General features: G+C 39.3%; 1 protein-coding gene and 1 long non-coding RNA gene across 16 annotated transcripts in view; one reads left to right on the top strand and one right to left on the bottom strand.

The window, feature by feature from the left end:
• LOC102149738 (uncharacterized) overlaps positions 1–1,157 on the top strand; it is a 28,279-nt gene extending 27,122 nt beyond the window's left edge. For both annotated transcript variants that reach the window (XR_011420740.1, XR_290689.4), the window contains 2 exons: positions 711–803; positions 880–1,157. This is a non-coding gene — a long non-coding RNA (uncharacterized lncRNA). The remainder of the gene's footprint in view (positions 1–710; positions 804–879) is intronic.
• The window catches only part of CHEK2 (checkpoint kinase 2), a 44,399-nt gene that overhangs the window by 19,200 nt on the left and 12,146 nt on the right, over positions 1–13,053 (bottom strand). For 12 of the 14 annotated variants that reach the window (XR_011420736.1, XR_011420737.1, XR_011420738.1 and 9 more), the window contains 3 exons: positions 4,566–4,690; positions 4,300–4,447; positions 1,772–1,862 (listed from right to left, as the gene is read on the bottom strand). Coding sequence is in view for 11 of the 14 variants with exons in the window: in XM_070219841.1 (XP_070075942.1) it covers positions 1,772–1,862; positions 4,300–4,447; positions 4,566–4,690 (364 nt within the window). In the remaining 3 variants the exon portion in view is untranslated. The remainder of the gene's footprint in view (positions 1–1,771; positions 1,863–4,299; positions 4,448–4,565; positions 4,691–13,053) is intronic. The other 2 variants (XM_070219847.1, XM_070219848.1) reach the window with 1 other exon arrangement.

The following is a 13,053-nucleotide window of genomic DNA, read 5'->3' as shown; positions in this document are numbered from 1 at the left end:
AGGGCAACAAAGAGTAGCTGAATCCAGAGATGGAGCCAGATCCCTGGCAACACTGTGGGAGCCCTTAGGTCCAGCCACAGACAAAGCCACAGAGTGCAATGAAGCCCAAAGGCTGCCTGGTGAAGTCAGCTGTGCTGCTCTATTTCCCAGTTACAAGAGCCAGTAAATTTCTTACCTGACTCATTTGAGTTAAATTTCTGTCACCCGCTAAAAGTTAAAGGATTTGTGTGGAATCTTCCCTTAGAAAAATTAGAGTCTCATACATTTCTTAAGGGCAGGCACAAATTTGGCTGCAAACTTCCACGTAGCCAATGCAAATATGGAAACACAACGAGTTACTGAATTTCATGTCCATAAACTAAAATATCTCCCACAGATGGTCATAAAGAGTACACTATGCATGATTCCATGTGGCAGGAATATGAGTGGTCTTGCCTTCTATTATTTCCTACTCTCATGTTTCCAAAAACATCAATAAATAGAAAGGCCTTTGGGGGTGGGGGAGGAATGGGAGGGTGAAGGACAGTGTGTAACACGGTAAGGTGTCCTGAACACCTTCCCTAAGGAAGTGGTTCTCAAAGTATGATCAGGCAACCAACCCCTAAAGACCCCAAGACCCTTTCAGGGTGTCCATGAAGTCAAAACTATTTTTGGAACAATACTAAGACATTATTTACCTTTTTTGTTTTCATTCTCTCATGAGTGTACAGAGTTTTCCAGAGGCTACGTGGCATGCGATATCACAAAAGACCAAATGAAGAAGCAAATATCAGGATCCAGCCATCTTCTACTAAGCCAGCCAGGTATCAAAGAGATTTGCAAAAATGTGAAACAATGCCTCTCTTCTCACTAATTTTTTTTTTTTTTTTTTTGAGGAAGATTAGCCCTGGGCTAACATCTGCTGCCAATCCTCCTCTTTTTGCTGAGGAAGACTGGCCCTGAGCTAACATCCGTGCCCATCTTCCTCTGCTTTATATGCGGGACGCCTACCACAGCATGGCTTGCCAAGTGGTGCCATGTCCACACCCGGGATCCGAACCGGCGAACCCCAGGCGTGGAATGTGTGAACTTAACGGCTGTGCCACCAGGCCGGCCCCTCACTAATCATTTTTTAAGTAATTATTTTTCATTAAAAAATGTTATTTATCTTAACATAAGTGAGTTTCTTTTTAATGAACTAAGTATTAATAATATGTCTCTGTTTTAATTTCTACTATAGTAAATATCAACAGATACTTATGAACAAAAGCTCTTTGGGGTCTTCAGCAACTTTTAAGAGTGTAAGGGGTCCTGAGAACAAAAATTTTGAGAACTTTGCCCTATTCAATGGATAGTTTCATTTCACTTCCCAAGATTTCACAAATTCTGAAGAGAGCAGAAATGCAGTAAATGTCTCTTTTTGGAAGTTAGTGAAGATGTTCTAAAATTGATTGTGGTAAAGGTTTCACAATTCTGTGAATATATTAAAAACCAGTGAATTGTACATTTTAAATGGGTGAGTTTTATGGGTAAGTTAAATGGGTTTAAATGGGTGAATTATATCAATAAAATTGCTTTTAAGAAGTTATTACAGATAAAATTTATAAGGAAAACCTGTTCATTTAAATTGATCATTATCAAATAAATCAATAACATACATATCACAAATAGATCCCCTAAAATATGTTATGAATAGATAATGAATGTTATAAAACCAGGAATGGAAAACTAAGCAATGACAAATGTTTAGAAAAAAATTAAGTGCAATATCTGTAAGAAATAAGAAAATTACCTTCCAAGAGTTTTTGACATGATGTATTGATCTCTTAATTCCTTAGGATAAACTGACTGGTCATCTACAGTCAGATCAAAAAATACAAAAACTAAGGAAAAACAGGCAGAAATAGATCTCATTAATTCATTCAATAAAAAAGAAGATAAATGCCACTAAAATTTAGTAAACACATAGAATATAAGACAATTGTTTTTAATTACATTTAACATTTAACCCTGAAGGAATTATTTACATAGGCTATACATATCATGAAACCCACGGAAAATGATGATTGTCAAATTTCATTCTTTAATGGAAATACACAGCATCATTCTCACTATAGGACAGGAAATCCACAGCATCATTCTCACTATAGGACAGGAAATCCACACATAAATGCTAGTCTTATTCTTTGACCTCAAAATATTAATCAATTGCAGTAATATAAAATATCCATGCAGATTAACACAAGCTCAGAACCAAAAGGCAATTAGTTTGAGCCTAGGAAAAAATATTCTAGGCAAGCAATAAACAACCCAATAAAAATTAGACCATAGGTCATCATACTTGTATTACCTTCTTTACCATTTATACCTTTACATATCTGGTATTTTATAGTGCAAACCGCCCTGAACCTACTTGTAAAATTAAATAAATAGCATTTTCCAAAAGAATCCCATTGATTTCTCTATTATTCGGGCTGTATCTCAGAGAAAAAACAAGAGGAAAAAAACACCTATTCGTTTAATAATTTAACCATCCACATGGGCCAAGCCTGCAGTCAGTTACCAAACACTTCAATTCTACAGTCATCAATGGTAAATTTGCAACTACCTGTTAAATCTTGAAAGAGAGAAATTTAAGACCCTTGAGTTTCCCAGATTTCAGGTGACGGTTTTTGACCTCCCTGGAGTAACCTAGAGATCCAGTCTCTGGCATGAATCTGAGCCACCTCAGTACGCTTCATTCCAGACTGGTCCACACAAGGTAGACACTTGCCTAGTGAATGAAACCTGCTGGCCACCCAGGAGACAACGATGCCCCTCTGCTTGTGGATATCTGTGAACCTAGACGTTCCAGTGGCATTTGAGAATCTGGGAATTTGAGGGGCTCTGGAGATGTATTTCTCACAAAAGTCAAGCTCTACTTCAGGGGCTGCAAACGCAGTTGCCCACACAAGCTGGAAGGCAGGGTTGAGTGTAAGACAACATGGAGCAACGGGGACTCAAAGGAGAAAACATATCACGATCTAAAGGAGGCAGCCTCTACTCAGCACCTGCAAATCCTCAAGTAGTGGGATTATAGGCTCAGTGTGGCCAGATACTCTACCTTCGCAAAGAAACGTGGATTTTCATGTTAAAGTACAAATATCAGCAAATGCCTGATAAGATGTCAGTAGACCAAATGCAGTCTGCAGAATACCAGTTTGATCTATTTCAACCATGGCCACCTTTAACCCATATGACATCTGTGTTCAAATTAGAAAAGGTGCCCCTTGGAGAGACCAATTAGAAGGTGGCACACAGCTTGTCAAGTGGAAGACAGGCCAAATTTCAGGGCCCAGTTGCCCCTTCCACCAGCTGTTCTCAAACAGCAAAACCCTATGCAGCTGCCCTGACTCTAACTATCAGATAGGAAACAAAATAGTCAGAAACAGGGAAAACTAAGTCAATCCTAAAATGGACGTTAGCATGCCAAGTATAGTCATAGTTCTCAGAGGTCAATCTGAAGCCTGACTGCGCAAGAATCACCTAGACAGGATGTTTTAAATCTCGGAACTACTAGTTGAGGGTCTGCGGGAGAGTGCCTGTGGGAATCTATATTTTTAAGATGTTATCTACACACACATACACACACACCCTTCCAAGCTATTCAACTCTCAGATAGTTGTAGGGTATTTTTACTCTTTCTGCACTGAATCTTTTGCGCTGAAAGACAATTGTTCATTTTAGATGTGATATTCATGAAGTTTTAGGAATGGATGCTTATAAAACAGTACTTGATGATGACAATAAACATCTCCACTTTCACAGGATAATCACGTGGTATTTAAGAAGGTGGAATGTCTAAATTGAGACTCTTATAGAAAAACCCATAGCCTGTAGCCTATTGCCTGGAATATAATAGTTCAATAAATATATGCAGAAATGAATGAATGGAAGGGATCACGAAAGGGAAAAACGAGGAGGGAGGGAGGGAGATGAATTAATGGCCTAAAACAACAACTCAACAGCTATCTAAGACTGATGTGGCATAACCTGTATCCATCAATGAACTAGGAACTCTCGTAAACAATATGATAATTCAATTGACAGCATATGGCTTTAAATAAAACTAATCAAACCAATTAAACCTTAGGAAATGTGTCTATCATGATAGAACTTCCTGATAATTTGAAAACGCAACTAGGACTCGGTTGAATCTTGAATGCAAATCTGCTTACTTTACTTACTCAAACCATACTTCGGCAAGAATACACGTCAATTTTCCTTTTATATGGGAGGAAAAAAGTTCCAGTAACCATAAGATAATAATAACAACATTACCTTTATTATTCCATACTGAAAGTGCGATTTCAGAATTGTTATTCAAAGGAAGGCGTCTTCCTTTCCCTACAAGCTCTCTATTTACAAAGGTTCCATTCCCACTGTGATCTTCGATGTATGCGATGTAAGAGTTTTTAGGACCCATTTCCTAAAATAGAGAACATTTTATTTCAAAGTTGTAACAGTGGGGAGTTATAGCGGGAAGATATCTAAGAGTGAAGACTAGATTACCAGCTCTCCCAAATGTATGGATATTTGTCACCTACTCTGAAAATCCGAAAGTGCTTCTTGCTGTAAGTCCGGTATTTATCCGTTTTTTTCAGCAGTGGCTCATCAAAGCAGTATTCACAGCTTTTATCCCTCCCAAACCAGTAGTTGTCATTAACACAGTCTGTAACACAAAAGATCACTCCAGCGGGCTGAGGAATTTCACATCTCAAACACCTTTAAAAATTGCTCATAAAATCTATCGTAGGAAAATAGCCTAAGAAGGCAATCAAAATTATACATTAGTTTATCAAGATTTTATGATTAAATATGAGAGCGGAGGAAAAATATCAAAATTTCCCAACAATGAGTTTAATAAATTATGGTTTATACATCACCACGAAATAACAAGCAGACATTAAGCGTTCTCAAACAATTTTTAATGATTTGGAAAAAGACATGATATCATAGTAACTTCCGACTTATTACCCTCCTGAGGCTCCCCCATCATACTCAGTACAAAATCAGCACTCCTCCTCATGGCAGCCTAGATGCTCAGGATCTGGCCCCTGGCTACAAGCCTCATCTTGTACCCCTCTCCTTGCCCACTACACCCAGCCCATTGGCCTCCTTTCACTGCCCCGTATATGCCAGGCTCAATCTGCCTCATGGCCTCTGCATTCCTCTTTCACAGCTATTTGAATGGCCATCTTGCCTTTTGTGTCTGGACTCAAATGATCACCTCCCATTCAGGTTTCTATGTAAGCAGATTCCCACCTCACCACCCTTCAGTTATCATAATGACATCCTGCTTTGTTTCCCTCTAAGTATGGACCATAACTGGAAATTATCTTGATTATTTGTATATCATCTCCCTGCATTCCCGTTAGTACATAAACTCCAGGAGGGCAGCCTTGGGTCTCCTGTTTAAGAGTACAGCTCCAGCACCTAGGACAATGCATACGGTGGGCAAGTAAATATTCAGGGAAAGACAGACTAGGGAAAATATTAGCAACTCCTATCACACACAAAGGACTAATTTCTCTAATATCTGTAAAGTTCCTACAAATAAAAGACAAACAATCTAGTAGAAAAGGGGCAAATGATATGAAGAAACAATTCACAACAGACAGAATACAAATGGCTCAAACATATGAAAAGATGGCCAAGCTAACTCAATACAAGAAACTTTAAAAACCAAAAAGACAATAAGATTCCATGTTTCAACAACCAGATTGACAAAAATCCAAAAACTTCATATTACACTGTGTTGGCAAGAGGTATGAAGAAGCAGTTACTCTCATACATTGCCAATAAGAATATAAGTTTATACACTGTCTAGGGAGTGTAATTTGCCAAGATCTATCAAAATTACATACGCAACCACTTCACACCCATAAAGATGGCTATAATATCAAAAAAAGGAAAACAACAAGTGATGGCAAGGATGCAAAGAAATTGGAACCCTCATACATTGCTGGTGGGAATGTAAAATGGTACAGCTACTGTCGGAAACAGTTTGTGGTTCTTCACACAGTTAAACATAGAACTGTCTAATGACTCAGCAATTCCACTCCTAGGTATACACCCAAAAGAACTGAAAACAGGTACCCAAACAAATTCTGTACACGAGTGTTCACACCAGCACTATTCACAAAAGCCAAATGGTGGAACCAACCCAGATGTCCCCCAATGGAGGAACGGCTAAACAAATTGTGGTATTTACATATAATGGAATATTATTCAGCCATAAAAAGGCATAAACGCTACAACTCATACATTTTATATCATGGATGAATCTTGAAAACATTATTCTAAATGAAAGAAGCCAGATACGAAAGGCCACATATTGGATGGTATTTACATAAAATATCCAGAATGGTTAAATCCACAGAAATGAAATGCAGACTGGTGGTTGCCAAGGGCAGGAGAAAGGAATGGGAAGTAACTGCTTAATGGATATAGGGTTTTATTTGGTGTAATGGAAATGTTTTGGAACTAGACACAGGTGGTGGTTGCACAATGTTGTACTAAATGCCACTGAACTGTTCACTTTAAAATGATTAATTTTGGGGATTGGCCCACTGGCATAATGGTTAAGTTCACACGCTCTGATCTGGCAGCCCAGGGTTCACAGGTTTGGAACCCTGGGCACAGAACTAGCACCGCTCATCAAGCCACACTGTGGCAGCAACCCACATAAAATAGAGGAAGATTGGCACAAATGTTAGCTCAGTGACAATATTCCTCAAGCAAAAAGAGGAGGATTGGCAACAGATGTTAGCTCAGGGACAATCTTCCTCACACACACACACAATAAGATTAATTTTATGTGATGTGAATTTCACTTTGAGTTTTTAGAACTACATATGCACACACCCTTGGCCCCAGAAAGGAGAGAATTGTATGTATTATGAAAGGACATAAGGACATATGTACAAGGTTATTCACTATAGCATCATTCTTTTTTTTTGAGTAAATTTTTTTTTCTTAAAGATTGGCACCTGAGCTAACAACTGGTGCCAATCTTCTTTTTTTTTTATTCTTCTCCCCAAAGCCCCCCAGTACATAGTTGTATATTCTAGCTCTGAGTGCCCCTGGTTGTGCTATGTGGGACGCTGCCTCAGCATGGCAGGATGAGCAGTGCCACATCCGTGCCCAGGATTTGAACCAGCAAAACCCTGGGCCGCCAAAGCAGAGTGCACAAACTTAACCACTCGGCCACAGGGCCGGCCCCAGCATTATTCCTTTTCTTTTTCTCTTTTTTTTTTTCTGTTGGGGAAGATTCACCCTGAGCTAACATCTGTTACCAATCTTTCTCTTTTTCCTTGAGGAAAATTTACCCTGAGCTGATGTCTGTACTGATCTTACTCTATTTTGTATGTGAGTCACCACCACAGCATGGCTGCCAATGAACAATGTAGGTCTGTGCCAGGGAACTGAACCCATGCTGCCAAAGTGGAGTGTGCCAAACTTAACCACTAGGTCACCCCATTCATCAAGCCATGCTGTGGTGGCATCCCACATATAAATAGAGGAAGACTGGCACAGATGTTAGCTCTGTGACAATCTTCCTCAAGCAAAAAGAGGAAGACTAGCAACAGGTATTAGTTCAGGGCCAATCTTCCTCACCAAAAAAAAAAAAAAAAAAAGGAATGAGGATCTTCATATTCTGATAGAAGGACATCTAAGATATATTGTTAAGTAGAAAATATAAGTTGTAACCAATGTGTTGTGAATTACAATTAGTATTAAAAATAAAAGGGAAAAAAGAACATATAGACACTTAGTTGCTTATATATGCATCAAATATCTCTGGAAGGCCACATAAGAAATCAGCAATACTAGGAAGCAGAGGGGGGAAGGACAGAAACTGGACGAAGACCTTGCACCTCTTTTGAATTTTGTACCTAATACAAATATAACGTATTCAAAAATTAAATCAGGGGCTGGCCCCGTGGCCAAGTGGTTAGGTTCGCGCGCTCCACTTCAGCGGCCCAGGGTCTCGCGGGTTCGGATCCTGGGTGCAGACATCGCACGGCTCATCAAGCCATGCTGAGATGGCATCCCACATGCCACAACTAGAAGCACCCACAACTAAAAATACACAACTATGCACTGGAGGCTTTGGGAAGAAAAAGGAAAAATAAAATCTTTAAAAAAAAAATTAAATGAATCACTTAAAGAGTCTGAAGTCTGCTGGGGAGATGAACATAAAAAAAAAACAGTAATACAACAGGCAGACTATCCAGACAATTCTGAGGCAAATCTGCTTGGGGCTACCAATGAGGCTGCATGGAGGAGGTGAGACAGTAAGGATAGACTGAACGACCCCTTTGGAATGCAATATGGCAGCATCCATTAAAAGTAAAGCCATGCCTACTCTATGACCCAGCGACTGGATTCAGGCTCCACCCTAGAGAGTGCCCAACTGATGAAAGAGACAACAACAGGACATTCACTGGAGTCTTGCTTGCAGGAGTAAAAACTGAAAACAAACTAAGCATCTCTTAATAGAGGAAGGAATAAATGAACCATGATATTTCTACTAGAAACCAGGAGATTCTGAGGCAATTGAGAAAAAAACGGCATGAGAGTTTAGGACACTAATAAGTGTGGTGGACAGAGAATGCAAGGAGCAGCTGTCCATGGAAGGACATGCCTGGATCTTTGCTCATTAGGAGAGGCCTCAGGCAGATGTGTGGAAGGGCAAAGGGAGAGCAAGGGAGGAGGTAAGGGGGCCAGAAGCTCTCAGTGAGCTAACAAGAGGTATGAACCCAAGGAGGCGCCGCTCCTCCCAGGAGAGGAGACGGGGGTGCAGGTGCGAGGGTGTGAGGACAGGAACAGATACATTGGTTTTGGTAAATGAAGTGAAAGTTTAGGTAAGTTCTTTTCCTTTGCCAGGGATTCCAGACCTCTTTGAAATTCAAACTCACTGACCTCCCTCAGAGAATCCTCTATCACTGAAAAAATTAAGGCCATCTGAGAAAAACTAACCTGTCTCTCCCTTTCAATCCCAACCTTTGGCATATTTTCCTGACCATTCCTTTAACATTATTTCCCCTTTTACAGAAGAGGACCATGAAGCTCAGAGAAGTAATATCACTTGCCCGAGGTCACACAGCTAGCAAGGGACAGAGCTAGGACTTGAACCCATGTCTTTCAATCCACAGCACCCTCACCCTTTCTCCCAACTCACCCCCCACCTCAGCTACACTCTCACCCTTATTTTCTTCCCACTCAAGCATTTTTTTCCCCAAGTAATTTTATTGGGATTATAATAGTTTACAATATTGTGTAGTTTCAAGTATACGTTATCATTTATCTATTTCTGAATATACCTCATTGTGCTCACCTCCAGTAGTCTAATTTTTATCCATCACCATACATATGTGCCCCTTTATCCCTTTCACCCACTCCCTAACCCACTTCCCCTCTGGTAACCAATAATCTGTTCTCTTTATCCATGTATTTGTTATCTTCCATATATGCCACTCAAGCATTTTTAAGCTCTTTCTCTATCAGTCTCTGATACACTCATTTTATTTATTTTCGTGTGTATGTTTGTTGCTTTTTTTTTTTTGAGGAAGATTACCCCAGGGCTAACTACTGCCAATCCTCCTCTTTTTTGCTGAGGAAGACTGGCCCTGAGCTAACATCCATGCCCATCTTCCTCTACTTTATATGTGGGACGCCTACCACAACATGGCTTTTTTTTGCCAAGTGGTGCCATGTCTGCACCCGGGATTCGAACCAGCGAACTCCGGGCCGCCAAGAAGCAGAACGTGCGCACTTAACCACTGAGCCACCAGGCCGGCCCCTCATACACTCATTTTAAACAGGAACAAGCCTCTGTTGCATTCCACAGTCCCCTTTGGCTGCTAATTTTGTTACCTTTCTTACCCCACACTCATTTCTTTCCCAATTACAGGTTAAGAACCTACGTTTAAAGTCTGAAAGTCATAGGTTCAATTCCTGAGTTTACCAGCTCTTGGCTGTATGACCAGAGACAAGTTAATCAATTTCTCTCTAGGCCTCACTTTGCTCTTCTGTAAAATGGAGATAAGAATAACAATACTCACTCACAGGATTATTCTGAAATTTAAATAAGATAGTCCCAACACTCCACCCAATAAAAGGAAAATACACCTTCTTCTCAAATGCATGTAAGAACCTGCTCCAAGATAGAACATAAGCCAGGCCAAGAAATCCCCCATCGATATCTTAAAAGTTTAGAAATCATACAATGTGTGTTCTCCAACAAAAGGGTAATGAAATTAGAACTCAATAACATAAAGAAATTTAGTAGGGGGCCAGCCCCGTGGCTGAGTGGTTAGGTTTGCGCACTCTGTTGCAGCAGCCCAGGGTTTTGCCAGTTTGGATACTGAGCAAGGACATGGCACCACCCGTCAGGACATGCTGAGGTGGCGTCCCACATGCCACAGCTAAAAGCACCCACAACTAAAAATACACAACTATGTACCGGGGGGGCTTTGGGAGAAAAAAGAAAAATAAATTCTTTAAAAAAATTTAGTAAATTCCCATATAAGTGGAAACTAAACAGCACACTCCTAAATAACTGAAAGGACAAAGAAAAATACTCACAAGGGAAATTACAAAATACTTTGAAATGAATGAAGAGACAATATACCAAAATTTATGGGATGCAGCTAAAGCATTACTTACAGGGAAATTTATAGCTGTAAATGTCTAAGTTACAAAAGAAGAAAGATTTCAAATCAATAACCTAACCTTCCTTAAGACACTGGAAAAGAGAAGCAAATAAAATCTAAAGCAAGCAGAGGAAAGAAATAATAAAAATTAGAGCAAAAACAAATATAATAGAGAATAGAAAAACAATTAAGAAAATCAATGAAACCAAAAGTTGGTTATTTGAAAAGATCGACAAATTGACAAAACTTTAGAAAGACTGACCAAAGAAATAAGAGAGAAGACTCAAATTGTTCAAATCAGGAATGAAAGAAAGGTAATTACTACTGACCTTACAGAAATAAAAAGGACTAAAAAAAAGAATACTATGAACAACGGTATGACACTATTAGATGACATCGATGAAACAGACAAACTCCTTGAAAGACACAAACTACCAAAACTGACACAAGAAGAAATAGAAAATCTTAAGAGACCCAATGACAAGTAAAGAGACTGACTTAGTATCAAAGAACTTCCTACAAAGAAAAGCCCAGCCCCAGATAGCTTTATTTTAAATTCTACCAAACATTTAAAGAATTAAAACCAATTCTTCTCAAGCTCTTCCAAGAAATATAGGAGGGAACCTTCCCAACTCATTCTATGAGGTCAATAATACCCTGATACCACAAACAAATACATCACAAGAAAACTACAGAACAATATTCCTTATGAATATAGATGCAAAAATCCTCAACAAAATACTACTGACAAACTGAATCCAGCAACATATAAAAAAGATTATACCTGATGAAGTGAGAACCCAGGAAAGCATGGTTGGTTTAACATGTGAAAACTAATTAATGTAACATGCAATAACAATAGAATATAAGACAAAAACCACAAGATCAGCTCCAGAGAATAGAAACAGACCAAACGTTTGCCTGACAAAATCCAATATCCCTTCATGATCAAAAAACAAAAACTCAATAAACTAGGAATAGGAGGAAACTTTGTGAACACAAGAAAGGGCATTTATGAAACACCCACAGCTACCATCATATTTAATCATAAAAGACTGAAAGTTTCCCCCCAACATAGGAAACAAGATAAGGACACCCACTCTTAACACTTCTGTTGATTGTACTGGAGGTTCTAGCCACGGCAGTTAGGGTACATACACACACACATACATACATAACGGGCATCCATAATGGAAAGGAAGCAAATCTATCTCTATCCACAGATGACATAATCTTCTATGTAGAAAACCGCAGGGAAGCCACTAAAAATCATTACACCTAATAAACAAAGTTCAGCAACATTACAGGATACAAGATTAATATGCAAAAATCACTTGTATTTCAGGGCTGGCCCAGTGGTGTAGTGATTAAGTTTGCAGGCTCCACTTCAGTGGCCCAGGGTTTGCAGGTTCGCATCCCAGATGCGGACATAGCACCACTAGTCAAGCCATGCTGTGGTGGTATCCCACATAAAATAGAGGAAGATTGGCACACATGTTAGCTCAGCAACAATCTTCTTCAAGCAAAAAGAAGAGGACTGGGGCCAGCCTGGTGGCACAGAAGTTAAGTGCGCATGTTCCACTTCGGTGGCCCAGGGTTCGCCAGTTTGGATCCCAGGTGCGAACATGGCACCACTTGTCAAGCCATGCTGTGGCAGGCGTCCCATATATAAAGTAGAGGAAGATGGGCACGGATGTTAGCTCAGGGCCAGTCTTCCTCAGCAAAAAGAGGAGGATTGGCAGCAGATGTTAGCTCAGGGCCAATCTTCCTCAAAAAAAAAAAAAAACTTATATTTCTATACACTAGCAATCAACAAACCTAAAGTGAAATTAGAAAGTAATTCCATTTACAATAACAAAAAAAGAATAAAACTGTTAAGAATAATTTTAAAAAAGAAATGCAAATCATATTCTAAAAACTACAAAACTGTTGAAAAAAATTTGTAAAGGTCTATATATGTTCATGAATTGGAAGACTTAATATTGCTAAGATAGCAACACTCCCAAACTACAAATTTACACAATCCCTATCAAAATGCCAGCTGCCTTCCCACAGAAATTAACAAGCTCAATCTAAAATTCTTATGGAAATGCAATGACCTAGAACACCCAAAATAATCTTGAAAATGAAGTTCAGAGTTAGTGAACTTACTCACATTCTGCAGTTTCAAAACTTACTAGAAAGCTACCAAACTCAAGAGAGTGTGGTACTAGCATAAGGATAGACATATAGATCAATGGAAAAGAACTGAGAGACCAGAAACAAATCTTCACATTTCCAGTCAACTGATTTTCAAAAAGGGTGCCAAAACAATTTATTGAGGAAAGAAGTCTTTTTCACATATAGTACTAGCACAGTGGATATCCACATGCAA

This window comes from Equus caballus, chromosome 8 (genome assembly GCF_041296265.1).
Source record: "Equus caballus isolate H_3958 breed thoroughbred chromosome 8, TB-T2T, whole genome shotgun sequence".
NCBI lineage: Eukaryota > Metazoa > Chordata > Mammalia > Perissodactyla > Equidae > Equus > Equus caballus.
Note: the sequence above shows the minus strand (reverse complement) of the source record. Positions and strands in the feature narration are given on the sequence as shown.